The 23,335-nt window shown below is 57.2% G+C and overlaps 6 protein-coding genes across 6 annotated transcripts; 4 read left to right on the top strand and 2 right to left on the bottom strand.

The window, feature by feature from the left end:
- Positions 1–975: 975 nt before the first annotated feature.
- MFIFM68171_09154 (uncharacterized protein) lies at positions 976–2,937 on the bottom strand (the record flags this gene model as incomplete). Its single annotated transcript, XM_071064573.1, has 6 exons — positions 976–1,639; positions 1,695–2,189; positions 2,261–2,300; positions 2,374–2,432; positions 2,496–2,805; positions 2,862–2,937. 6 exons carry the CDS (start codon positions 2,935–2,937, stop codon positions 976–978), a joined length of 1,644 nt encoding a protein of 547 aa, XP_070920674.1.
- Positions 2,938–13,233: 10,296 nt separating this feature from the next.
- Positions 13,234–14,312, top strand: MFIFM68171_09153 (uncharacterized protein; the record flags this gene model as incomplete). Its single annotated transcript, XM_071064572.1, has 2 exons — positions 13,234–13,394; positions 13,760–14,312. 2 exons carry the CDS (start codon positions 13,234–13,236, stop codon positions 14,310–14,312), a joined length of 714 nt encoding a protein of 237 aa, XP_070920673.1.
- A 644-nt stretch (positions 14,313–14,956) lies between these two features.
- MFIFM68171_09152 (uncharacterized protein) lies at positions 14,957–16,366 on the top strand (the record flags this gene model as incomplete). Its single annotated transcript, XM_071064571.1, has 4 exons — positions 14,957–15,027; positions 15,108–15,202; positions 15,381–16,216; positions 16,286–16,366. 4 exons carry the CDS (start codon positions 14,957–14,959, stop codon positions 16,364–16,366), a joined length of 1,083 nt encoding a protein of 360 aa, XP_070920672.1.
- A 438-nt stretch (positions 16,367–16,804) lies between these two features.
- On the top strand, positions 16,805–19,032 carry MFIFM68171_09151 (uncharacterized protein; the record flags this gene model as incomplete). The annotated part of the gene is made up of 5 exons (XM_071064570.1): positions 16,805–17,278; positions 17,428–17,761; positions 17,819–17,918; positions 18,116–18,948; positions 19,016–19,032. The coding sequence occupies 5 exons, from the start codon at positions 16,805–16,807 to the stop codon at positions 19,030–19,032; spliced, it is 1,758 nt and encodes a 585-aa protein (XP_070920671.1).
- A 309-nt stretch (positions 19,033–19,341) lies between these two features.
- MFIFM68171_09150 (uncharacterized protein) lies at positions 19,342–20,905 on the bottom strand (the record flags this gene model as incomplete). Its single annotated transcript, XM_071064569.1, has 3 exons — positions 19,342–19,917; positions 20,056–20,247; positions 20,306–20,905. The coding sequence occupies 3 exons, from the start codon at positions 20,903–20,905 to the stop codon at positions 19,342–19,344; spliced, it is 1,368 nt and encodes a 455-aa protein (XP_070920670.1).
- Positions 20,906–21,309: 404 nt separating this feature from the next.
- Positions 21,310–22,466, top strand: PEX7 (peroxisomal targeting signal 2 receptor; the record flags this gene model as incomplete). The annotated part of the gene is made up of 2 exons (XM_071064568.1): positions 21,310–21,708; positions 21,783–22,466. The coding sequence occupies 2 exons, from the start codon at positions 21,310–21,312 to the stop codon at positions 22,464–22,466; spliced, it is 1,083 nt and encodes a 360-aa protein (XP_070920669.1).
- Positions 22,467–23,335: the final 869 nt, after the last annotated feature.

The following is a 23,335-nucleotide window of genomic DNA, read 5'->3' as shown; positions in this document are numbered from 1 at the left end:
ACACACCGCGGCATCTCGTTCAGCGTGCAGTAGCAAGCAACTGGTTCGGGGTCGTTTTGTCAAGCACAGCCAACTCTCTCCACTTATTGATGGCTACCTAACCGAGACCAGGAAGCCATCATGCACTGGACAACAAGCTTAGCAATGCGACACTTCTATTTGAAAGGCCCAAAACATGCCGAGTTCCGAACTAATCATTACAAGCCACTAACGGTAAAACGTTCGTAAAATCCCGTTGAGACATCCGTGCAAAACACGCCCGCTTAACCCTCCCGCCCCGGCCGAAAAAGAGAAAAAGAGAGAATCGCAAAAAAAAAAAAAAAAAAAAAAAAATAAAAAAATAAAAAAAATTGGCCAGAGCGCCGAGGTGTTAGCAAGCGGCGGGGTATAAAGAAGGAACCCGAAGGATAAGCCAAGAAATCCCATAAACACCTCGCCTCATGTCCCTCACCCATCAGGGTAATAACCATGCCCCATCAAGCGGCTGGAACCGCGTTCTCCTGGGGCCCAATCCCTAGCCCTCACCTCGCGGCATCCCATAACACCCGTGGTAGGGCAGGAGTAGGATGCCAATAGCACCTGTTGGTACCGAAGCGTACCCGTTTCCTCCGCCCCCAATTCCACCTAGCGAGAGGTTGTATGAGTCCGGCGGGACTCGCATGGACCATCGCTAGAGGAGCATGCCCCAAGTCATGTGTATTCCCGTAACACCCGCCTGAAAGCAACACCAGTCTATCCCAGTGAACAACCCAATGAATTCATATCGACTGTAAAAATAAAAATAAAAATAAAAAAATAATAAAAAAAATAAGAGAAAAGAGGGGTTAGAGAAGAAGAGAGACAGGGGGCTTGCTGAAAGCCATGCCAGCCTCGTGACCATGTGTCGCCCATCTAATCATGGCGGCACGGCCAGACTACCGCGAGAGTGTCTGGCTATGATGGTCCTTAGAGTGATGAAACGAAGGAGCCGGGCCGTCAGTCCCGTTGCTCCGCCGGACTCCTGGTACACCGAGATTCGGTGATTGTCTCAATGTCGTCTTTCTCATCCAGCCTCCCCCGAGGTTCCGTAATCACCATGCCGATGTAAGCGCCACCTATTGTCACCAAGGCCGTGACCCACCAAGATAGACCCGAGTAGCCGGTTTCCAGGCCCATGGAATAGAAGAACCCCGAGATAATCGGGCCCAGCGCGCGGCACAAGCTGGCCGTTGACGCTGCCGCGCCATGAATGGTCCCAAGAGTAAGTGTCGTGGGCGCCGAGTTGGTGGTGAGGATGGCGTTGCTTGGATATGCCAATGTCGAGAAGGTGCATTTCCAAATTACAATCGCGTAGATGCTAACCATGCGCAGGCTGTCTGGGAGGAGGACGATGTATGGCGTGAAGAAGTACAGCAGCGGGTACAAGACGGACATCAACCGGAAGAGCCGGAGCGGGCCCAACCTCTCCGTAACCAGGGGAAACAAGAAGTGTGTGGACGCCATCGAGTACAGGCCCTGGACAGCCAAGACAACGCCGATCGTCCGCGTGTCCAGGCCGAAGCCATCGGCAAACTTGAACGGGAGGGATGCGGGCACCTTGGGGTCTGGCGGGTTCGTGCTGAGGAACACTGGGAGGAGCGAATCGAACACCATTGTATGGCTGAAACACAGTCAACAAATCCGGCCCTCCTGCAGGCTTCCCAAAGGCGACTTACAATGCAAGGATGCCGTAGGAGGCGATGATGATGACGATGGGTTTCGTGAAGATTTTGCCTACCGGCTTTGCTTCAGGTTTCGTCGACTGACCTTCAAGGTCGAGGCGAGCCTCGGCCGCTGGTTCTGAAGACGATGCGGGGTCCGGGGAATGCTCGTTTGTGAGGTACCCGGGCAGCGGCTCGTCGGTTTCGAAAAGGAGAGGCCGCTCCTCGTCGCTCTTGGCAGGCATTTTGTCTCTGTGGTTTTTCTGTGGTAGGTACGAGAGTAGAAGGTTACCGAACTCCACCCCACGGTCGCGGCGCTTCTTCTTCTCCGTGTGCGTCTCTTCCAAGAATAGGATGCCTATGACAACCCCGAGGAAGACACAGACGGCGCTGAACAAGTTCGGGAGTAAATAAGGAAAGCGGTCCCACAGGCTGCCGGGCGCGAACACGGACGGCAGACTTTCGACCGGCTTTGCAAGGGCACCCCCAATCATGGGCCCGACGATCGAGCTGTCGGCATTGTCAGCGTCATTGCCATTCTGGCAACGTGACGAAGGAGCGAGGGTATGTGTGTGACCCACCCTATGCACCAGACTAACGGCATGACCGCGTACGCCCGAGCTGATGCTACACGTTAGCTTGCATGGCCCCTCTCTCTTGCTCTCTCCAGCGATTTGATGACGGCGAAACTCACGTTGGTGCTCCTTGACCGTGACTAATTCGGCTACCGTCGTCTGCAGCACGCCAATATTGCTTTTGTCGTCAGCTTGAACAGCCCCGGAAATCACGGCCCATCTACCCCTGCCGGAAACTCACCCATTCAGGAACCCCCCCAGGGCACGAGCGAACAGCGCAACCTGAAGGCTCGGGGCAAAGCCAAAGATGAGAACGCTCAAGCCGGTGCCGCCCATTCCCATGAGCAAAACCGGCTTTCGCCCTATCTTGTCACTGAGCCTGCCCCAGAAGACGCTAGTTGAGAACTCGGCAAAGGTAAACGCCGAGGTCACCATGCCCGCATAGAACGAGATCTGGCTCTCATCCTCGGTTAGGTGGAAGTCCTTGACCATGTGGTAGATGTAGGGAAATATGGACATGAAAGCGATAGGCTCGCATATCCGACAGAGCGCTGCCACTTTTGTTAGTCCATCCTGGCTCCGGGTCTGTTCAACGTAGCAGACATACCAAGAATGAGCAACTGTCTCCCAGGATACGGGGGGCGCTCCGAGGCGGCCATGACACGGTCTCTTGGCGTCCTCATGATTGTGTCTGTGCAAATACGCTGTTCGCTGGCGTGTCAAGCCTCTGCAAACCCCCGGTCGCTAACAGCCGTGGACGTTTCGAGCGATGCCGACCAGGGCCAGCAACGGCTCGGAGACGGGTTGGAGTATCGGACACCGGTGTTGAGGAGTGTGAGATGGTTATGTCTGGTATGTCCAGATGCCCGGGTGACCTGCTGGGGCGGTAAGACAAAGGAGGCGGGATTTGCGAATCGGAAAAGCCAGAGTCGGGATGGGAGGCGGGCCGAAGAAGCCCGTCACCTTCTAGTGTACCTAGCGTAGCGTGGTGCCAGAGGGAAGTTAATTATGGAGGGACGGACGAAGACCAGTAGAGTGGCGCTGGTCGAGATGGCGAGGACTGGGGAGGGTATTTGAAGAAGGGCAATGATCGGGCAAGCGGGAGTGTGTGTATATAACTTCCATGGGAGGGAGCGATGCGATTCACTAACGGATCCCGAGAAACGCAGCCATGGGGGTGGAAAGGGCTGAGGACAGAGGTCACCGGATCATCCATCTCGCTGTGGGGATCCTTGCGCGCGGAACGTGGAAAACTAGGCAAGAAATTATCTCCAAGGGAAACAATGAAACGGCGGTGACAAGCTGCCGCTCTCTGGCACCAAGGGAAGACGACAGACGATCCTGGGGGAAGCACTAGGTTAGTTCAGGTAGTACCAAAAGGTACGAAGTAAATGCGGCGGATAGTGTCGACGTGATCCTGGGCCACGACAGGGCCTCTTGTCCTTGGCGCGCCATGGGCATGGCTGGTTCCCGACTGCCACTTGCAATGAGGCATCCATGTCGCTCTTCTCACCCCCATGTCCCATGCCGTGCAGGGATGTGGCCGACTGCGTTTGACGGGTCAATGCTCTTCGTCACCGTTTCGCTGGGACGCAGGATGCGTTGAAACCATAGGGCCGCTGCCGTTGGATTTCGCGTGGCCATTGCAGTCTGTTCTCCGTCACTGCCGCGTTGGGGATGCTAATTATGTGCGCATCTGTACTGTACATGTACTGTACCCGGTACTAACATGGGTACCGTACTGCTGTATGTAATGTGCTAGGCTGTCGTTAGTTAATTGCCTTACCTCTGGTGGTGGCGCTCCAACAAGCCGCGCGGAGCGATCGCCTTGCGAAATGCCGCCGACGGTTGGCTGCGCGCCCGACGAGGGCTCGGGTAAGGCTTGATGCATGCCGCGGAGTTGCCCTTATTGCGGGAGATTCCTTCTTTTGGGGTGGTTCGAGCGGGCTGGGACCTCTTGGAGAGCGGCCATCGCACAACAGCGAGCGGGTCGGCAACCCGCCTTCCCGGAAACCTCGTCCAAGAAGGCAGCTGCGTCATCTCCGGACCGGCGGGCAGAGGTGACCACGGACGGCTGCTTTAGACGGTGACTGGTTGGGTAGTTGGTTTGATGGTGTGTGCAGACGGGGCAGCCGCCAGAGCCCAGGACCCTGGTAGGATACCAGCCAGCACAGTCGCAAGTCGCGGCTATCCACCACAACCCTCACAGGTGGCATGCCCCCACCGAGGCTGCTGCGTTGCTGTCTGAGACGGGCGGAGTCACTTGTGGGATGGGAACATGCTTGGTCGCATTGATTGATTCTCCAGTTGTGCAGCCATATCAGGCCGTGCGGTGCATTTGGGCTGGAACGGAGCGGGTGAGCGTGCGTTTGTCCCTGGACTGGAAACAAAAAAAGAAGTGAGGCGTCGCCGCCTCGCACCATTAGCCTCCCTAGCACCGAGTTGAATGTGACCACAATCGCCCAGCGCGGCACGGCTGCATGAATACCCTGTACATGCAGCATCCTACCTTTTTCCTTGGGCGCTCATGCTAGGAAGAGCTGTGCGCGAGGCGCGGGTTGCGCCTCGCCTGCACCAGAACCCAGTGGGCAACGATGTCCGATGGGCGACGATACTGGCGGGGGTTGAACGCTGCTGACCCTGACAACAAGCCACTAGCGAGTCGAGAGGCGGTGAATACCCAAGGTAGCTGACAATGCGGGTAGCCGGAGAATTGCGGGAAGAGCAGCCCGGTGTGGGGACGGAGGCCAGTGGGGAGATCAGAGTAGCCACCAGGAAGCCTGAGGAGCCGAACTGACGCAAGAGACAACGTTAGATCAAGATCAGGAACCAAGCTCGATCTCAAGAGTCTCTCGCACGCACGCACACCACCGCCAGCCGCCCGAGGCGGGCCGAACGTGCAGAGGCTGGGTATCGGGTTTGTCGTTCAGGCAGACACGCACGAATGCAATCAGGCGAGGGCAGCTGCTGCAATCGGCAGGCCATAATTAAACGTTACTGCGTAGTTGCCCAGTGCGAGAGGCGCGTGAGCAGGGTCGCAGTGGGCGCATCTGCATCGTTTTGCAAAAGGCCCGAGATGCCCGTAGCTCTATCAAGTGTGAGGTTGGATGTTTTTTCCGGATCGCCTAGGGCGGTGATGGGTCGGAGCCAAAGAGTGAGACGTGGACGATCGTGACGAACGGAACCCGGGCAAGGAACATCGCATTCTTGCGCGCATATCCAGGCATTGAATATGCGTATCTGAGATCAGTATCCGAGCGAGCGCCTGGCTTGTTGGAGCTAGTGTATGTCTGTTCCTTCGGTTCTTTGGAAGGACTAGGCGTTTTACGCAAGTCGAGTTAGCGGCTTCATCCCGGAAAGCGCCAAAAGACGCCCACTTTTAGGTACTGTATTGACGTACTGTACTTCGTACGCCTTCTGACCAATGTCAGAAACACTCCGAGAACAACGCCCAAAATGGCTCACAAGAGGTCAATCACACGACAAGACTCTAGATTTCTCAGCTATCCCTGGTCGACGCTGGGTTTTCACCATCCAGACCAAATGTCAGCATCGCTCGTGTGACGTGGGGCGCGATTCCAGCAACTCTAGTCCCGAAACCGAGCAAATGTGCAAACGGGGGACTTTTGACTCATTAGATCAGAGGTCCCTCAGCGCCGGGCATCGGCCTCTACGCATGATGACAAAAGTAACCTCGTACACAGCGGTGATGGGGCTGTCAAAAGCTTGCTTGGGAATCGAATGCCGATCCGGTGCGGCGAGAAGGGGAGAAAGGGGGAGGGGGGAATACGTTGGGAAGCCAGGAACTAGGCCAATTGTGACGGCATGGATCGGTCAGCATTGGTTGCGACTCGCGATGTTCCGAGTGGTCGGGTTTGCCAAGGTGTGGTTGAGCAATCGCGGAGCCCGGAAACACGAACCCGCCTATACCGAGCCGAACTGCCCCTGCAAGTTGTTTATCTCTTTGCTTCTTCTCAGCACTATTCGCTAAGTCTCTAGAGGGACATTGGTCCGTTTGTCTAAGTTCGACAGGGAAGGTAATAATCAAATCTGAGAAAACATTCAGATCTCAACCTTACTTGACCTACAGGTACCGAGTTCTTGGAAGCTGGCCGAGATCCCGGCTGCGTGCCAGGGAAGCAAGGCCCCCAGGAATCAACGTGAATGAATGATTCCCCTTGTGTACACAGTGCATCCCAGCTTACTGTACGGTGAAGTCCGTGACATACACGAGGACATGGGTGTCCTCTGCCCCTGAAATTACCCAGACCGATATGGAAAGGGGAAATATGACGGTCTGGCGATACCGATGGCTGGATCGTCCCATGTGTGCGGAAATATTTTCTCCTGGAAAAGACTAGATTCCTGGTGGCAAGCCAACCGGAACTAGTGCCAGAGCATGGGGATGGAAACGGTGGATGCTGGGCGACAGGAGCGGGACCATGTGGCAGACCCGCCGACATCAAATGTGTTGTGGAATCCCAGCCGCATCGCCCGCAAATTTGCGCATACGCCTCTAGTACCGCGGCCCTTGCCATCCGCTAAATTAGCTCCGGATCGAGAGGCGAAAGGTGTCGTGAGGCTGCCGTTGAACATCCCACTTGGTCTTGTTTCAAATACGTATACTCTCGGTCAAACACCGGTTCGATCCGACTGGAAGATGCTCCGAGATCGCCGGACGCACAAGGGGCCCAGGCGGTTTGGCGTAGGGTGAAGACCCAAGAGAGCAGTAACTTAGCGAACATGGCCTCAGCTAGGCATTTGCTTGCTCCTTACGAAATGTTATTATCCCATTGATGCCCGCGTCTCGTTATGGACCCTGAGATCTGACGCGGGCAATCCAACAGGACTGGGCTGCGATCGACTAGGGTCCCCTGTTTGCCAGCTCGCTTCCAGAAAAATGGCGTTCCCATCCTGGAAGCCCAACCAGATTGTCGGGCCGGGGGCAGCATGAGAGTTGGTTTCTGCCACAGCTCGCTTTACTGCACCAATCAACGCACGAGAAGTTGCATTCCTGCAGAACCCCGTGCGCGATAAACTAGGATCTCAAAACGCGCCAGGTCTGGGTTCTGCCAATGGAGAGCACTGCAGATTGCGGCGTCATCCTGTTCGAATCAGTACTGTATGTACGTGGGAGTGACCGAGGTGTCACCGGATCTTGCCCGGCTAAGTGAAACCCAGCGAGCGAGAAGTAACATTAGAGCAAAAGCGAGAAGAAATCAACCGAACAGACATGGGGTTAGGGTTGGATATAGGGTGGCTTGGTTTCTAGTATGGAAAGTCAGGTGCTTGGCTCTCGGCGTCATTGGCTACGAGCTCCCGTCATTTCAAGGCACGCATGCATTGGCAATCATGTGTCCTTTTCCCCCGGTTGCATTTTTTCTTCCCAGGGACCGCGATCTACATTGCACTGCACTCGGGCGGAGGAGGCTCAGCGGGATTTTCGCTGTCAGTCAATTTGAACCACGTAGAACCAGGCGGACTACACCGCTACAGTGAACCCCAGCACACTACCCGAAGTGATTAACCGTGCGGCGGCGAAGTCATTGCCGGTTCTAGCGGCGAGAAAATGTGTTCCGGTAGATAGTTTGTGCGGGGGCGGTATGCATGAAATCATCATGGTGCAGCTTTATGGGTGAACTAGAATTTCTAGAAGGTTGGCCATGGATAGAAGGGGGGTGAACCCGCCCTTACCTTAGCCCCCTCCGCTCAAGGCGGCTAGCCGGAGGGAAATAATGTTGGCCTATTGGGCTTCTTACGGACGCTGAATGTCCCCGCCGCAAGGTCATGGGGGAGAGCCGAATGGGTGAACGAGACGTGTCCCTGGGCCAGCGGGTGGAGATGGTGGGGTACCTGAAAGAAATGTGAAGTACATACTTTTTTGAAGAGGGATGTGGCGTGTGCTTGTGAGGGGCTGGTGGGGCTACACCTTGAGCCAGTCACCCAACGTAAACCAAGGTGAACCGTATCACGCCAAGGTCTTGGGTGGAAGATTGGGTGATCCCGAGGGTCCGGGCAATCCGCCAGAGCCGGGCAAAGGCTGGGCAATACCCAAATCCGACACCATCAAAGACGGCCGGTAGCCCCACCGCCGCATGCTACCACCACTTTGACGGCATATCGGCATTTTTCAGAGCGTGGTTCCCGGCGAATGGAACTCAAACGGCACCGCCTTCCCACCATTCCGAAGGAACAAGATCGAGAGGGAATTCCAACATAGCGCTGATGCCAACTACGCGGCCCCTCTCCAAAAGGCCTGGCTTTGCGCCAGGCTTCTTGTTTCTGCTATCCCTTTCTTGGTCAATCTAGAGAGGTAGGTCTACGGCGAAGCTCAAATCACTTGTTGCTGATTAACAGGACGACGGGTCCAAGCGCTCGGGTCAGAATTGGCCAATAAGCAAAGGCGTCCCCCACGCACGAGGTTGATAGCGCTAGGGCTCCGCGCGTCCGTTTCTTGACTCGAGGGACACGTTCTCGCGGCCAAGGAACCACTCGACAGCATCCAGTATACCGAGGGTACATGGTATGTAATACGTGCACGGGGATTGCCAATTGGAGGCAGAAGGCCGAGTCCTGTCACTGTCGATAAACATTACGGACGAGCCCGAGATTTAACCGCCCACGTCCGTCGCCCAGCCGTCCGGGACAAGCTTCCCAACACCAACCGCAACCAATGGATCGTGTCTCTCTGTGGGCGCTTACTGTGTACGGTACAACATCCCTACCGGGTACAGCGCTCGTAGCCCGCCGGAAAGTCAGCAGCGTCACTCCAGCTTCCACTGGCCAACCGGGTCTGGCCTTGTCGTTATCACACATCCCTTCGCCTTATCGATACACATGACGTGAGCCTGGCGAGGTACTGTCGGGTACCTGATCACCGGAGACCGGACTTGCGCCAGGACGGGACTTTCAACTTTATGAGGGCGGGGAAGATGCAGGCTGCAAGGGTCATTTTGGTTAACCACAGCCAAACGCATCCCCCATAGTTACCCATTGAAAAGGCTGAGGCGCGGGGAGGCGCGGGTGTGTTGCTGCGCCTTGGCGCAACGTGAGCCCTCCCGCACAACACAAGCATCGTCGTCTTCCAGATGCTTCTGGGCCGTCACGCCCCCTCTATCCTGTGTCACCCCCGCATTCAGCGGCTCGGTCAAACCACCTTCCCCGGTTGCTGCTCCCGTCCTGTCGTCAGCATCAAGCTTGGGCGTTTAGTTGCCAATCCGCGATGAGATGCAAAAAGTATTTTGTCGAGAGTCGAGGTCGCCCGCTGAGAAGCCCTCGGTTCACAGCGCAAGATCGCGATGACGGGAAACGGAGCCGGGGGTGTGTACAGAAGGGCGCATGCGTATCCCGACATGTTTTGTGCAACGCGAAAAGCAGGACGTCATGCTTTGAAACTGCAGGCGACCTTGATCTGACCCAGGATCGTGGTTTGGGCTGAGCTGTCTGATCACGGCTCCCGAAAGAGCCGGTCGCTTCATCGTCGTTGGTTGTGGCGTGCAGTGCCAGCGTCCTTGGCACGCCTTTCAGGGCAGCTGCAGTTAGTGCTATTCCTTCTAGGTCTAGTCTCCCGTGCTGCACATGGAGCAAGTCGGCCCTTAGCTTCCTTCGATGCAAGACAATCCGAGCTCCGCGACCGGTTCGGATTCTGGGTGGAAGCTACCTACCTATCTAAGATACCTATGGAAAGCTGGGGACCCGGGCGATTAGGTTGCCTGTACTGTACATACCCGCCACACCCGAGCGGCGGGTTCCGGCTAGCCAAAACCGTCGGTCCCGGCATTTCGCCCGCGTACGGACATGTCTCCGACGGGACTCGATTTGAGAGAAGACGTTTGCCAAGGTTGCTTCAAACTGCCTCCCGAAAAGCCCACCCGACCCCGGCTTGCCGTTGCCGCCGTCAGACTGCATCCATCCTGCAGGCTGAAGCATCAATGCTTCATTCCTCTCTGGTTACTCTTTCCCTCGACAGCACGGACACAAGAGGTCCGTCATGCGTGTACGCCGCCCGGTCAGACGCAGGCTTCGGTGCGTGGTTTCTTCAGGAGTCTCGTGTTGTAAGGTCGCGACCCACGGCTGCCGGCTAAGCATGCACAGGAGGGGCGCATGTTGGCCGACCCCAGCTGCTAGAAACGGGACCGAGTAAATAACATGGTGGAAAGAGAACTGTGACGGGAAAGGGAGGGGCATCCATCAAACCCGAAACGGCGGACGACGAAGGCGCAGCGATCGAGAGGTACGCGCTCCCGGCCGGATCCACCTCCGCAAGTTGGTCAAAAGCAATCACATTACGTCTGAGCCCGGTTGAGCTGTTTCTTCTGGGACTGCTGCGTCTTGACCGGTCATGCAGCCTTGGTGCGGGACACTTCTTTGAGAGGTCTCATGCAACTGTTAGAGGTTACCTGGGCACGACGGGCAACCTCAACCTCCTTGATGGCGCGGGAGGTCGGGCGAGACGCGTCTGCAATGGCTTATCACACCCATAATTACACCTCACGTCACACAGGCAGACGGGCCTATCATGTCTCCATTTCGCTTCCACGCCCAACCGGTCCGGCCTGTGCGAAGTTGTCGACACAGTAATCATTACAGTTTCCGGGCCGCAGTGGGTATTTTGGTTCAGATCGACAAGCCCTTGCCGAGTATAGGCTAGATCAACGCCCTCTCTGGACAGCCCAGATTCCAACACATGTCGTCTCGCCATCAGAGAGCATATCGGGACCACCTCGGACAAACGACCAGAGCTACGATGGCTCGCTTTAACAAAACGCTGTTCTCAAACACGCCAGTTCCGCCCCACACTGGGTCAAGCATCTCAGGGTATTTCCAACCGCTAAAAGTAGTCGGCGCCGGATGCCTCACTGAGCTGGCAAACCGGAACAGGATGCTCCTGCATGCATCTAATTACAGCTACTTGACGGGATAGCCTTCAGTTGGCGCTCGGAGAGGGTCCCACCGAGCTGTCTATCCCCTCTCGACGAGTACGCCGTGAGAGCCACCGGAATGCCCTGCTGACCACTTTGGACACGCCATATTCTCGAAGTAGCGGAAGGCGGGGCGCTCCGTGGTTGACTCTCTCATATTGGCCGGCAATGTCACCCTTGACGAGGTATGATACTCGGTTTATGGATGCGGCCTGGGGAATCGATTCGGCGACCAGGGTGCGAGCCGGGATCCCGTCACCGGCCTCATTACACTACAATATCATGCAACATAAGCCAGCCTCGCGAATTACTATCGATAACGGCAGGCCGCATGCTAACGACGACCATCAACACAGCCAAGCCGTATCCAGTCAGAAGAGCGCCCCTCGCCACCAGTCAGCTCCAAGGTCACCATCAGCGAGATGCCCAGAGGCGAGGCCTGGAGCGCGACAATAAAACGCCGAGGTTCGGCGGCAGCACCTCTTCCCGTTCGGCTTGCTTAGCTCTTGCGGGACAAGCCACCGGCTCGGTCAGGATCCAGCGAGGCTTGGCTCTTGACGATTGTGCTCTGAAGTCACGGGCATCGAAAGGGCAGGCAAAACATAATTGGAGAGTGTTGGTCTCGAAATCTAGCGCTCGTTGCGACCGACCGAGACAGTCATGCATTCCCGGGGCTTATGCCGCAAGTTTATGGCCCTCTTCTCCATCCTGTGCAACATCAACGGTCCGGGCCTCCCCAGCAACCCTGTCGGTCCAGGCAAACGGCCGGATAACAACACTGAAGCACCCCCGGACTTGCTCCTCCAGTTGACCTGCAAGCCCCAATAAAACCGGCAAGGTTTACTCCGAGGATGCAGTTCGCCGGGGATAGCAAGTCTGAGCACATACTGGTTTACAGCCTTTTGCATTGTGGCGGGTGCAGATGGACGCCGCGATGCTCCCCCGGTGGGAGGGCCAATGGCCGGTAATACGTGTCTCATGCAGCAACAATCCCAGTCGCAGGGGTGAATGCAACTCACCGACAAGAGTCAACGAACAACCCAGGTACCTCATTCGACTCTCTGGGTGCCAAGCCTGGGCCGGCAGCGGAAGCAAACTAAATAAACTGGCTCTGGGATCGGCCCAGATGCGGGCCGTTGGAGTACTTCGTTTCCCTTGGACGGAAAAGACGCGAGTCGGCATTTTGTCAGGATTGCCCGAGTGTCAGCAAGTATCGAAACCGTTGACACGGGGAAGCTGCTGTGGGCAGCAAGAAGACCCAATCATCACCAGTCAGGACCGAAGCAAAGAAACAGAAGCAATACGAGTCCAGATAAGGAGGGGCAGGGACAGCCTCGCCTGCAGCTATCCGGATGAGGCACTGATGGAAACCTTTTGCCTCGGGAACAGAGATCCCACTCTAGGAAGGGAACGCGCCGACGAATGCTTGCCAGGACAAAGATATGTAGCCCGGCTCTTGATTTATTCGCTGCTCCCAGTTGGCATATGCTCCAATCTACTTGCTGCCATGGCAGGTTGCCCTGCTAGACGTTCTACATACCTATGCAAGGGAGAATTTAAGAAGAGACTAAAGAGAAGGTGGGGAGTGTGGGAAGGGAAAAAAAGAAGGAAAAAAAAAAAAAAAAAAAAAAAAAAAAAAAGAGGAATAAAAAAAACAATCAACGAATGAACTAGCACAACGTTCGAGTTTAGATGCACCCAGCTTCATTGGGTATGTCCATCGAGGATATAGGGCATGTGATGGTTGAGCTGACTCGAGAGAAGTCGCTTCCCAAACAAGTATTTCATCGTCAGCAAGTTCGACCCCACCCTCCTGTTATGCGCGCTCCAAGCTCCGCACAATCAACCCCGCCATGAAGCCATAAAGCGATACAATCAGGTCTCGCTACCCACCATCTGCAAGGCGCCGATTCTTCGATACATGTTCCATTTCTATCACGCCCAGACGCACGCACTCTTTGGTTCTGTCAGCAGATCAGCTCATTAACTGCGAGATAAACTCTCGGGCAGGCCGGGGATCCGCAGCTTAACTGCACATCGCACAGGCCCGCAACAACCATGGCGGCCAAGAAAGGCGGGGCCGAAGGCAATAGCAAGAAGGCAGCGGGCAACGCCCGCAAGGCCGAAGCCGCAGCGAAAAAAGCGGCGGCGGCTGAAGCTGAGCGAGAGGTTGCCGAAGCGGCCAAGTGGGAGAAGGGAGCCAAGTCCAATGCCAAAAAGTGAGTCCGCCATCCTCCACTTACTTCTTTCTCCCGGTCTTACCCTTTCTGTCTTTCGGAGGGGCTTTGCTGCGGACACCCTTCGGGGGCCAGCCTGGCCGGCCATCCTCTGTGCGATGGGCAGGGGCCTGCGGTGTGCGTACGGCATGCGGCATGCGATTCTGTCATCGCGACGGGTGCCCCCTGCCCTGCTGCTGCATGTACGGCATAGCCGTGGCTGGCGAGAGATGCTCCCTTCACTTCCCCCAAAGCTACCATCCACCTACCTTAGCTAGCCAGCACACCTACCTACCAGACCCGTGCGAGATTCGGTACGCATGCAGTGATAGGGTGACGAGTGCTGACCTCCTGCGTCACGCAACTAGGGAGGCCGAAGCGGCGAAAAAGGCAGAGCAGGCTCGCAAGAAGGCGGAGCGGGACGCGATGCTAGCCGAAGAGGAGAAGAACAACCCCGGACGATCCGCGCCCAAGAATTCCAAGGCGGCGGTCAGGAAGACCAGGGGTCTGGACCTGTCGCAGCTCGACGGCGGCGACGGCGGCGGCGGCGGCGGCTCCCTGTCGGCGCTGAACGCATCCGGCATCGACAACGCCCTGGACGCACTGTCACTGACAGCATCGTCCGACGCGAAAATTGACAAGCATCCTGAGAGGCGGTACAAGGCGGCCCTAGCCCAGTTCGAGGAGCGACGCCTCAAAGAGATGGAGGACGACGGTAGCGGCGTCGGCCTACGGCTGAACCAAAAGAAGGAGAAGATCAAGAAGGAGTTTGAGAAGAGCCCCGAGAACCCGTTTAATCAGCTCACTGCTCGCTACGACGCGTCCAAGGACGAGCTGGCTCAGCTTCGGGAACAGGAAAGAGCCAAGATTGAAGCCCGCCTTGCATCCAAGCCACAAGGGGGGCAGGGTACTTCTGCCTAGGAAACAGTTCCGAGAAAAGTGAGGCAAGACATTGCCGGTCTCCGGGTGCCCTCCTTGCCCCCCGCCCCCCACTCCCCCCCCGACGGGAACGGGCGAAATTGGCGAGAAAGTGTGCCGATGTCTGACTAGGTGTGCAACGCCGGTTCCCCAATCTGGCACGACGATCTTCGGTTTGGGGAGGTGGCGTACGGAGGGTGTCCCAACAAGAGCGGTTGGGGAGGTGTCACTGCGGACGATAACATAGGTGCGGAGCACATTGCGTAGCGCTATAGCACACACCCGCTGTGGAGGAGCGAATAGAAGCCAACCTCGGTTACGGGAGCACAAAAGAACCCGGTGCGAATGTGTGTCTCAGCCCCATCGCTTGCACTGTCCTATATGTCTGCCGCAAAAAGTGGCTCGAGGCGATGAAGCGCTTGGCAACGAGTAACCCTAACCCTATATGTTTGCCCTCACCGAGTCAGGGTTTGGGGTGCTCAGTGCTGTACCGACGCATAAACCTTGGTGTCGCAACTCTCACATGCAGGGCGAGCAGTCTAGATTTGCAGCTCTTACCACCATGCTCATCGTGCTCATGTAAACCCGTCTCACTTTATTTACGCTTCTAGTAGAGTGTCGGCGCCGTATCGCGGACTGAAATCCAAATGACTCTCCCCGCAGCCGCGAAAATGGGCAGTTTGCCCGCCGTGAAGCGACAGCACCTGCTCGCCGAGTTGTACGTATATCCCGAATTCAGTGCCTACTTATCTACCTCACTTCTTATATCGTCGATGTTTGCTTACACGTCATCGCTAGCGCCGGCCTTAAACAAGCATGCCCCCACGGCATCTACGTTAGCCTGACGCCGGGCGACCCAAGCCTCTGGTCGGGCGTGATGTTTGTGCGCAAAGGTCCGTTTCTTCTATCACCATTGCCGTCTCTCCATCTCTGTATCTGTCTCCTGCCCACCTTATCCCACACACCGTCCCGCCCACTTCACTCGGTCAAACGGCTACATAAAAGTCCAAGTCCAGGCGACGTATATAAAACTAACCGCGGACCAACTGCTCTGCTTCTCGACTTGAACAGGCCCCTACGCAACAGCCATCATGCGCTTCTACATATCCTTTCCGGATACATACCCTTCTCTCCCCCCGCTCGTCACCTTCTCGACCGACATGTTCCACCCCCTCATCACGCCGCTCACGACCTACATGTACTCGACTGATGTGCAAGACGGCGGCACGGTGAGTGCCAGCGACGATGAGAGGCTGCCACCGGGGGGGTTCAGTCTGAGGCACGGGTTTCCGGGGTGGTTCGGGAGGGGATCAAGAGCTCGGGCAACGGCGACGGCGACGGCGACGAGGGAGGCACCGATGGAAGGGGCTACCAAGAGGAGAGGGAGCAGCGGCGCCGAGGCTGCCGTGATGATGACGCCACCGCCGAGATCAGCAGTGGTCACGGCTACCGGGACCGGGGCGGTGACGCCCGGCTCGGCCATGTCGGGAGCGTCGGTCGCCTCATCGTCGGCTACCACGACCACGCCGGGCTTTGCGCAGACTCGAAGGAGGGACGTGTCGACGTACGAGGTGCTGAGGTATATCCGCAGCACGTTTGATGACGAGGACATGCTGGATTCGGTGCCGCTTGAGGCGGCAGGGAACCCGGGGGCCTGGCATGCTTGGCGGACGCACCGGAGGCAGGCGGCTGCGGCGGCCAACAATAAGGCATTGCCGGGCTCAGTAGCCGAGAATCCTGCCGGACAGGGTACTAGTAGTACTGGCGAGGCCCAGGGGGAGCCGGCGGCAAGACGACCAGGGGAGTGGAATTGGGAGGGGGTCTGGGAGGAGAGAGTGAAAAGGGGGATTGCGGCCAGCCTGTCGGAGGGCGTGTTGTACGGGAATGCTGGGGCAGCTGATGAAGTGGTACGTTTTCCATCTTACATGGCGCATTTTAGAGGGTGAGGATGCAGGATCGCTAACGATGACATGCAGATCAACTTTCTCAGCATGGATGACGCTGAAGTCGAGGGAGCAAAGGCGAACCTGCTCCGTACGCTTGGCGCAGCCGCCTAAGGATCATGCTGGAGCCCTGTGCTTGGACACTAGCCGGGGTAGCCCCTTCTCGGATACCGTAACCTTTTGGTCGGGGGGGTGGGAAGGCGGGGGATGCTACCCTACCGAGCCGACCCTCCTCCCCCCGCCTCCCCCCCCTCTCCCCGTACCCTCCTACCCTTGTGTACCTTCCTTTGGAGCAGGAGTTGATGTCTCTCTCATCTCGGTTCCGCAGAGTTTTTCTACTTACAGACGTTCAATGCTACCCACATCGCTCTACCGGCATGGTTAGGAAGTTGTACGCAGTAGATACCCTTTCGCAACGCCGATAGCTTTCTCGTCATCTCCACGCATGCACCGCTCCTGATACGGATTAGTTTCCCTCGCGTATGCACACCAGGCGGCGCCGATTGTCCACATCCAGCGATTCAAACATCGCCGTATAACCACCGCTAAAGCATGGCTGCCGACGCTCGAAATAAGCGGCATCTGAGGGCCACGGCAGGTATCACCGGCTACCCCGACAACTCGTCCTGCAGCGACGTGCCGAGGCCGCTGTATATTGCAAAGCGATCAGTCTTGCACCAACGGAGCCGGGTCAGCCGGAATTCCCGCTGCTGCAGCTCTGGGAGCGATGCCTCGGATACAGGAACCGCCAGCCCGCCAGAACCGCCCGGGGGTAAGAGGACCTTGGCTATTCCGAAGAGGAGGGGGAACCGTGACGGCTGTGTTGGCTCTAGGGCTGTTGGCTGCGGGTACGAGCGCAGAGACGGAAAGAGTGCAGACGGTTGGGATCATGCCCGTTTTGAGCCGCGTAGGATGATGCAGTCTGCTTACGCCACGCAGTCCAGCCAGCTACCCTGCTGCCTGACCCCACCGCCCTCAAACATCAGCGATCCGCACCAGGGCGGGAATCACGCCAACCGAAGAGCTGTATGTTACACGCATCCTCTCCGTTGACGAGACGGAGCCTGTTGCTCCCAGCCCAACGGAGCATCCTGGGTGGGAGTGCGGATCGTGAAAGTTCCTGGAGAGGGGTGAGTCCATCTTTCCCAGTTACACCTGCGGACCGCTGCCAACAGCCTTCCCCACTGCGGAATGTGAGGGGAGTAATCCCGCAGCTGCCGCCGTACGACACAGAGACCGCGGCGGCGGTCAGTCGGGGACCCGAATCGACCAGCCACGGCAGCCCCTCGGCCCCCCTTTGTGAGCCATGCCTCGCCGACTCGTCCGTGCTTGTCCCACGGATCATCGTGACCCCTGAGTACAAGGCTCTTAACGAGGGTGTTAATGCTCTCTGGGCAGCGGTGCAGCTGTCGACCGTAGTGTGCCCGGCCAACATTCTGGGTAAACAGCAACGGCATGATACGTATTGCGAATGGCTCGTGGGTCTTAGGCGCAAGCCTTCTTCATCCGGTGAGTAAAGTATGCCACTTACAACATATTCAACAGATAAGTGACCAGCCCTTGTAGAGCTCTCACGGTACGGCTACTTGTATGATGTATCGGTCGAGATATCACCTTCCGCCAAAAGTATCATCACGGAAGTGCTAGATGACACATCACGTTCTAAGTGCGTCCAATCCCCTGGTCCCTTGCCCGCACCCCGACCTAACCGCGGAAAAAAAAAAAAAAAAAAAAAAGGAAAACGAAAAAAAGCAAACAGCCGCGAATAACAACGTTATATCCGGGAGCTTGCATCCTCTTTATGGTACAAGTTAGCCTTTTACCTGGGCGCTCTCCGCGCGAGTGCCGCCATACCCGTCAAAGCTCTGATGAGCTGATGGAGGATCTCGAATATCGCCTCAGCGGCGCCACGACTGAGTACCTCGAAATCCGCGTCACATACCGCCACTCAGGCTTCCCGCAGGAGCGGGCGCGAACAACGGCCGGGGCGGATGCCCTCCCGCCGCTAGACAGCGTCGCTAGTGTGCAAACAACTATCCAGACCACGGCTGTCGCAACCATCAAGCGCCACGATTTCGCTTCGCCATGGTCTCGGCACGTCCGCGCACCACAGCTGAACGAGCTGTTCGAGATTGTCGCCTCGCACTGGGGGATCAAACGCGCATGCGAGGTGATGCAGCGGGTAACCAGCTCCCGGCCAATCTCGAGCAGGAAGACGAGTGCACTGTCCCCGCCAGCAATACTTGAGTACTCGCCCGCCTCGGTTGCCTCGGAAGAGAGACGAGGAGAACGAGGCTCTAACAAATTGGAGCGGCTGCTGAATCCTAACAATCTAGAAGCGACGATCCGTCCCTCCCCGCCCATTCCAAAGCGACGGGCGAGCTTAAAACACGTATCAGTATCCTCACCATGGAGCCCACCCCAGCAACAGCACCCGGGACACCGGACAGAGGGGACTCCGGACTATGATGCGGGCCCAAGCCCCGTCGGCCACGACGCGGCAAAGAGTGTCGGGGCCGAGAAGCGGAAGGGTTCGGGAGGCGGGGATATGGCTCTGCTAGCCCGCCGCATCAGCCACCGGCTAAGCAGGGTGCGGCGGGCATCGTCCACGCTGCTCGCCCCATCGTGCTCTGCCGTGGGGCCGACGTCATCGTCGCCACCGGCCTTGAAGAGCCAAAAGAGGAAGAGTTTCGGCAGTATGGAAAGTAGCAACGTGCAGGTCACGGCACGGGCAGAGACGGAGAGGCAACGGACGCTACCCAGGGGTAGGCGGTCAGTAGGGGGTGATCGAGCAATTTTTGCACACACCCCTGCGTCGGTGGTAGATATGCGGACCGAGAGAGAAGTTCGGACTGAAAAAGCAGATCATGCAGTTGTGGCTAGAGGACGGGATGATAGTGGGAAGATGAAGGAAAATGAAAAGGATAGAGGATGGGGTTGGGCAGGCTGGTGGCAGTAAAGATAGCAATATGATGTCGGCAGTCTTTACCACGCCCGTTGGCATCCACTGTGTGAAAGAATGAGGTAGTTTCCCACAAGGAACTAAGGAAGGGGGGAAGAGAAAAAAAAAAAAAAAAAAAAAAATCTTCTCATTCGTTACGCTTCTCTTCCTGCTGACCACCGAGACTTTCCCCCTGTTCTTGCTGCGCAAGCCCTAGGGGATTCCCGTCATCGTCAAACTCGGCCCAGCTAAAGAATTCGCAAGCCTCCTTGCCGGGTACGTTTCCCGCGTGGCACATCCAAAAGTACCTGCCCCAGTTTTCGCGCTTCTTGGTCACGACCCGCAGCACAGCGGCAACCCCGCACGGGCAGCGCGGCGTGTTCCGCGGGTGGAAGCCGGCGCGGTAGTAACGGTACGTGATGTTGATCCGCCGGTTGCCCGCCAGCGGGTGGGGGTCGATGGCCTGCGCCGGACAGACGCTGTGCTTCCATTCCTCCTGCATGTCGGCGTGCATGACGAGGAGTGAGTTGTGCGGGAGGTGGATGGCAATCTGGCCTGCCAGGTCGGGGTTGTGCTGCTGCTGCTCTTGATCGTCTGAAGGGGAGGAGGAAGAAGAGGTGGAGGAGGAGGGGAGGATGCGCCGGACGCGGAATTCTCGGGTTACGCCCAGCGATAGGGAGCCAATTACCGGCCGCGGGCCGAGATAGGTTAGTTGGTCGCTATGCTGTGCGATGCGAGCGCAGATTGGGTTAGTTTGCCGTTTGTTTGTTTCTTCTTCCTTCGCGGAGGAAGGGATATTGTGGTAGATGCCTGGGGGGGTGTTGGGGGAAGGGGGAGAAGATAACGGCGGGTCGAGACATACCCAGCCGACGCTTTCCTGAGGCCCGTTGTAGCAATTCACAAAAGCGGCATTGGGAGACCATGGTTCCGGGGATTGGTACTTGAGCTTCTTTCCCCCGTAGCGGGTGCGGATGCGCTCCTGGATCTCCCGGTTGACCGCCTCCTGGACGCGTGCCTTGACCATCTCCAGCTGCGGCGTCAGGGTTCGGACATCCTGCCTTTTCCTGTCAGGGAAATGACAAATAAATCGAGCAAATCAGAGATAATCGCACCGTCATTCTTGAGCCGTTGTACACGTACTCGTGCTTCTGTTCCTGTAGTTCTTTGTAGCTGCCCACGTAGAAGCCCGAGGTGTGCGGGCTGGAGACGACATTGTCAAATAGTTTGAAGGTTATTTTCTCAAACGACTTTGATTCCTCCAGTAACTCAACCAGCAGCGCGCTTGCTTCCTCGGCCGGCAGAAAGTTGTGGATGATGGTGCAAGGGGTATGCTCGCTGATGTCCCGCGGATCATACAAGTGCAGTGTCGCCCCTTTTCGAGAGAGCAACTTGGCCCTCTTGTTAGATAAAGAAGACGGGTCCGAACTGGCAGAGCTAATAGCAAAGGACCGGAGCGAGGTTTGCGACGCTACGGCGCTGCCGGTTTCGGATCTCCTGGTCAGACGGGGTGCCTTGAGCACCTGTGTGGTTGCGTCAACATCTCCATCATGGGCTAATAAAATGTCGAGGAGGGCTTCCTGGTCAATTTCCGGGTAAAGAGACGACAGAATGGCCAACTTGACATCTGTCGACTCTTCGACGGTGCTGCCTTGGCCTTGAGCAGCTGCTTTTGGGCTGGATTTCCGTTTCTTTCTCGTCACGAAGGCGTCCATGTCAGTGACGCTTGCCGGCAAAGCCGTTCAAGTCTAGCCAGGTGGGAAACTTGGTGCTGCATGTCCTCTCCGTCACACAGGATGGCGGGAAAGTGGAACAGGTGGCGACGGGTGCACTTGACGCGTCTTGTCGCCGAGGGGGAATCGAAGGGCGCAAAATGTGGGGTGCGAGAAGACGCGTAGGAGCAGCGCAGTCACGGGATCGCCCTAGTTGCTAGTGGCCATGGCAATGGCAGGGGATCATGGCGGGGTAATGGCACGGGCACGCCTGAGAAACAGCCGAGGCCCGGCTGCCCCACCGTCTCCTTCCGGCAACCAAGTCAATTCCCGGACCTCGAATTGCCGCTTTACTTCGGATTGGCCTAAAAACCGCCAGCGACGCCGTCGACACGGCACAGAAGGCCATGGCGTCCATGCTGGAATTCCGCACGCCGGGCTTCAACCCCTACGCGGTCAAGTACTCGCCTTACTACGACTCGCGACTCGCCGTTGCCGCATCGGCCAACTACGGCATCGTGGGAAATGGCCGCCTCTTCGTGCTCGGTTTGGGCCCCCAGGGCATTCAGGTCGAGAAGGCGTTCGATACCAACGATGCCCTCTACGACCTGGCCTGGTCCGAGATCAATGAGAACCAGCTCGTCGTTGCCGGCGGTGATGGCTCGCTCAAGCTGTTTGACTTGGCAGCTGGCGACTTCCCCGTCATGAGCTTCAACGAGCACAAGCGCGAGGTATTTTCCGTGTGCTGGAACCCAATTGCCAAAGACAGCTTCCTCTCAAGTTCCTGGGACGGCACCATCAAGATTGTGAGCGGGTCCCCTGACTGGCTGCCGTGGTTTGCCCTCAGCGACTAACGCAGTTTTGTTGCTCTCTTGCCTAGTGGTCCCCATCACGCCCATCGGCCCTCAAAACACTGCCTGTCGGGAACTGCACCTATTCGGCCTGCTTCTCCCCGACCAACCCCAGTATCATCTCGTGCGTCTCCTCGGATTCGCACATCCGCATCTTCGACCTGCGCACGCCGGTCTCGGCCAAATACCACCTCACCACCGTCATTCCAGCGCACGGAACCCCCTCGGGGCCCGTCAGCCAGCGGCCGGTCCTCGCCAACGGCGAGACGCTCTACGGCATTCCCGCCGAGATTCTCACGCACGACTGGAACAAGTACCGCGACGCGATCGTCGCTACGGGCGGCGTTGACCGCCACATCCGCACCTTTGACGTGCGCAACCCCAACGGGGGTCCACTCTCGGCCATGGTGGGGCACGAGTACGCGGTGCGCCGGCTCGCGTGGAGCCCGCACGCGAGCGACGTGCTGGCGAGCGCCAGCTACGACATGACGGTGCGCGTGTGGTCGGACGGGCTGCCGCCGCCTGGGCCTTCGCCTCTGCAACCCGGGGGCACCGTCGTCCCCATGGGCACCCAGCTCGGCGTCATGAACCGGCACTCAGAGTTTGCCACAGGCGTCGACTGGTGTCTGTTCGGCACGGGCGGGTGGCTCGCCTCGGTGGGCTGGGACCAGCGCGTGCTGGTCTGGGATGCGCATACGCTGCTCCGTGGGTGATTGATTGCGTCCCGTCTCTCACTCCTCCTAACTAAGTTCTACCCTCTCTACGTAACCTTTCTTCGTTTTGCCAGGCCCAGCCTCGAGACCTAAGAAGGCTCCCCGAGAATTATGCCAGTCTACGGTTGTGTGTAGTGAAAGGAAAATAGGAAATGATACCCCCGCCGGAGAAGAAGCAGCAGAAGAGAAGAGCGTCCGGCGGCGCCATGGGTTTGGAAAGGTCATGATATAAGAAAGGGTCTTTGGAAGCATGATGACAGGGTGTCGTGATGGTTAGAAGCAAACTGAGCAGCGATCGTTTGAAGGAACAGGGAGGCCAATGTTGCCCGGGAACGCGAGGAGACCTTTCTTTTTGGAACGGTCTTGCTCCGCAAATACCATCTGTAGAGTAGTAGTAATGAGCCTGCTTGGCCCGTATTGACACGACGAATATCTAGATCTTGCAGTTTCCACGTCGAGAACGACCGGGAATAATGTCGAGGGGGCTCGCTTCATTACAGTCTATTGTACAACTCCTCAATACTAAACGGTGTACTAATGAATAGATAAAGGAATAAAACCCCAAAAAAGTATATGTACACGTACAGACGATAGAGGTTGAGAGAGATGAGAGATGAGTGGCTGCCCATTACCCGCGAAACAGCCCGGCCAAGTCCAGAAACGATCTTCCCCGAAGCCCGACAGCAAAAGGCAACTGACAAACAACGCGCGATGCCCCATTTCTAAACCCGAACCAGCCAACTCCTTTAGTCAATGATATACAACCCTTCATTTAGGCTTTTGCTTCCCTTTCGGGCCTTGGTTTCGCTTCCCAAATCCGTTTTCCCGGCCCCCACACCCTCCTGCAACTCCTCTGTTGCGTTTCGCCC

Source organism: Madurella fahalii (assembly GCF_045866475.1).
Source record: "Madurella fahalii IFM 68171 DNA, scaffold_5, whole genome shotgun sequence".
Classification (NCBI taxonomy): domain Eukaryota; kingdom Fungi; phylum Ascomycota; class Sordariomycetes; order Sordariales; genus Madurella; species Madurella fahalii.
The sequence above is the reverse complement of the archived record's forward strand: the minus strand, read 5'-3'. Positions and strand labels throughout refer to the sequence as shown.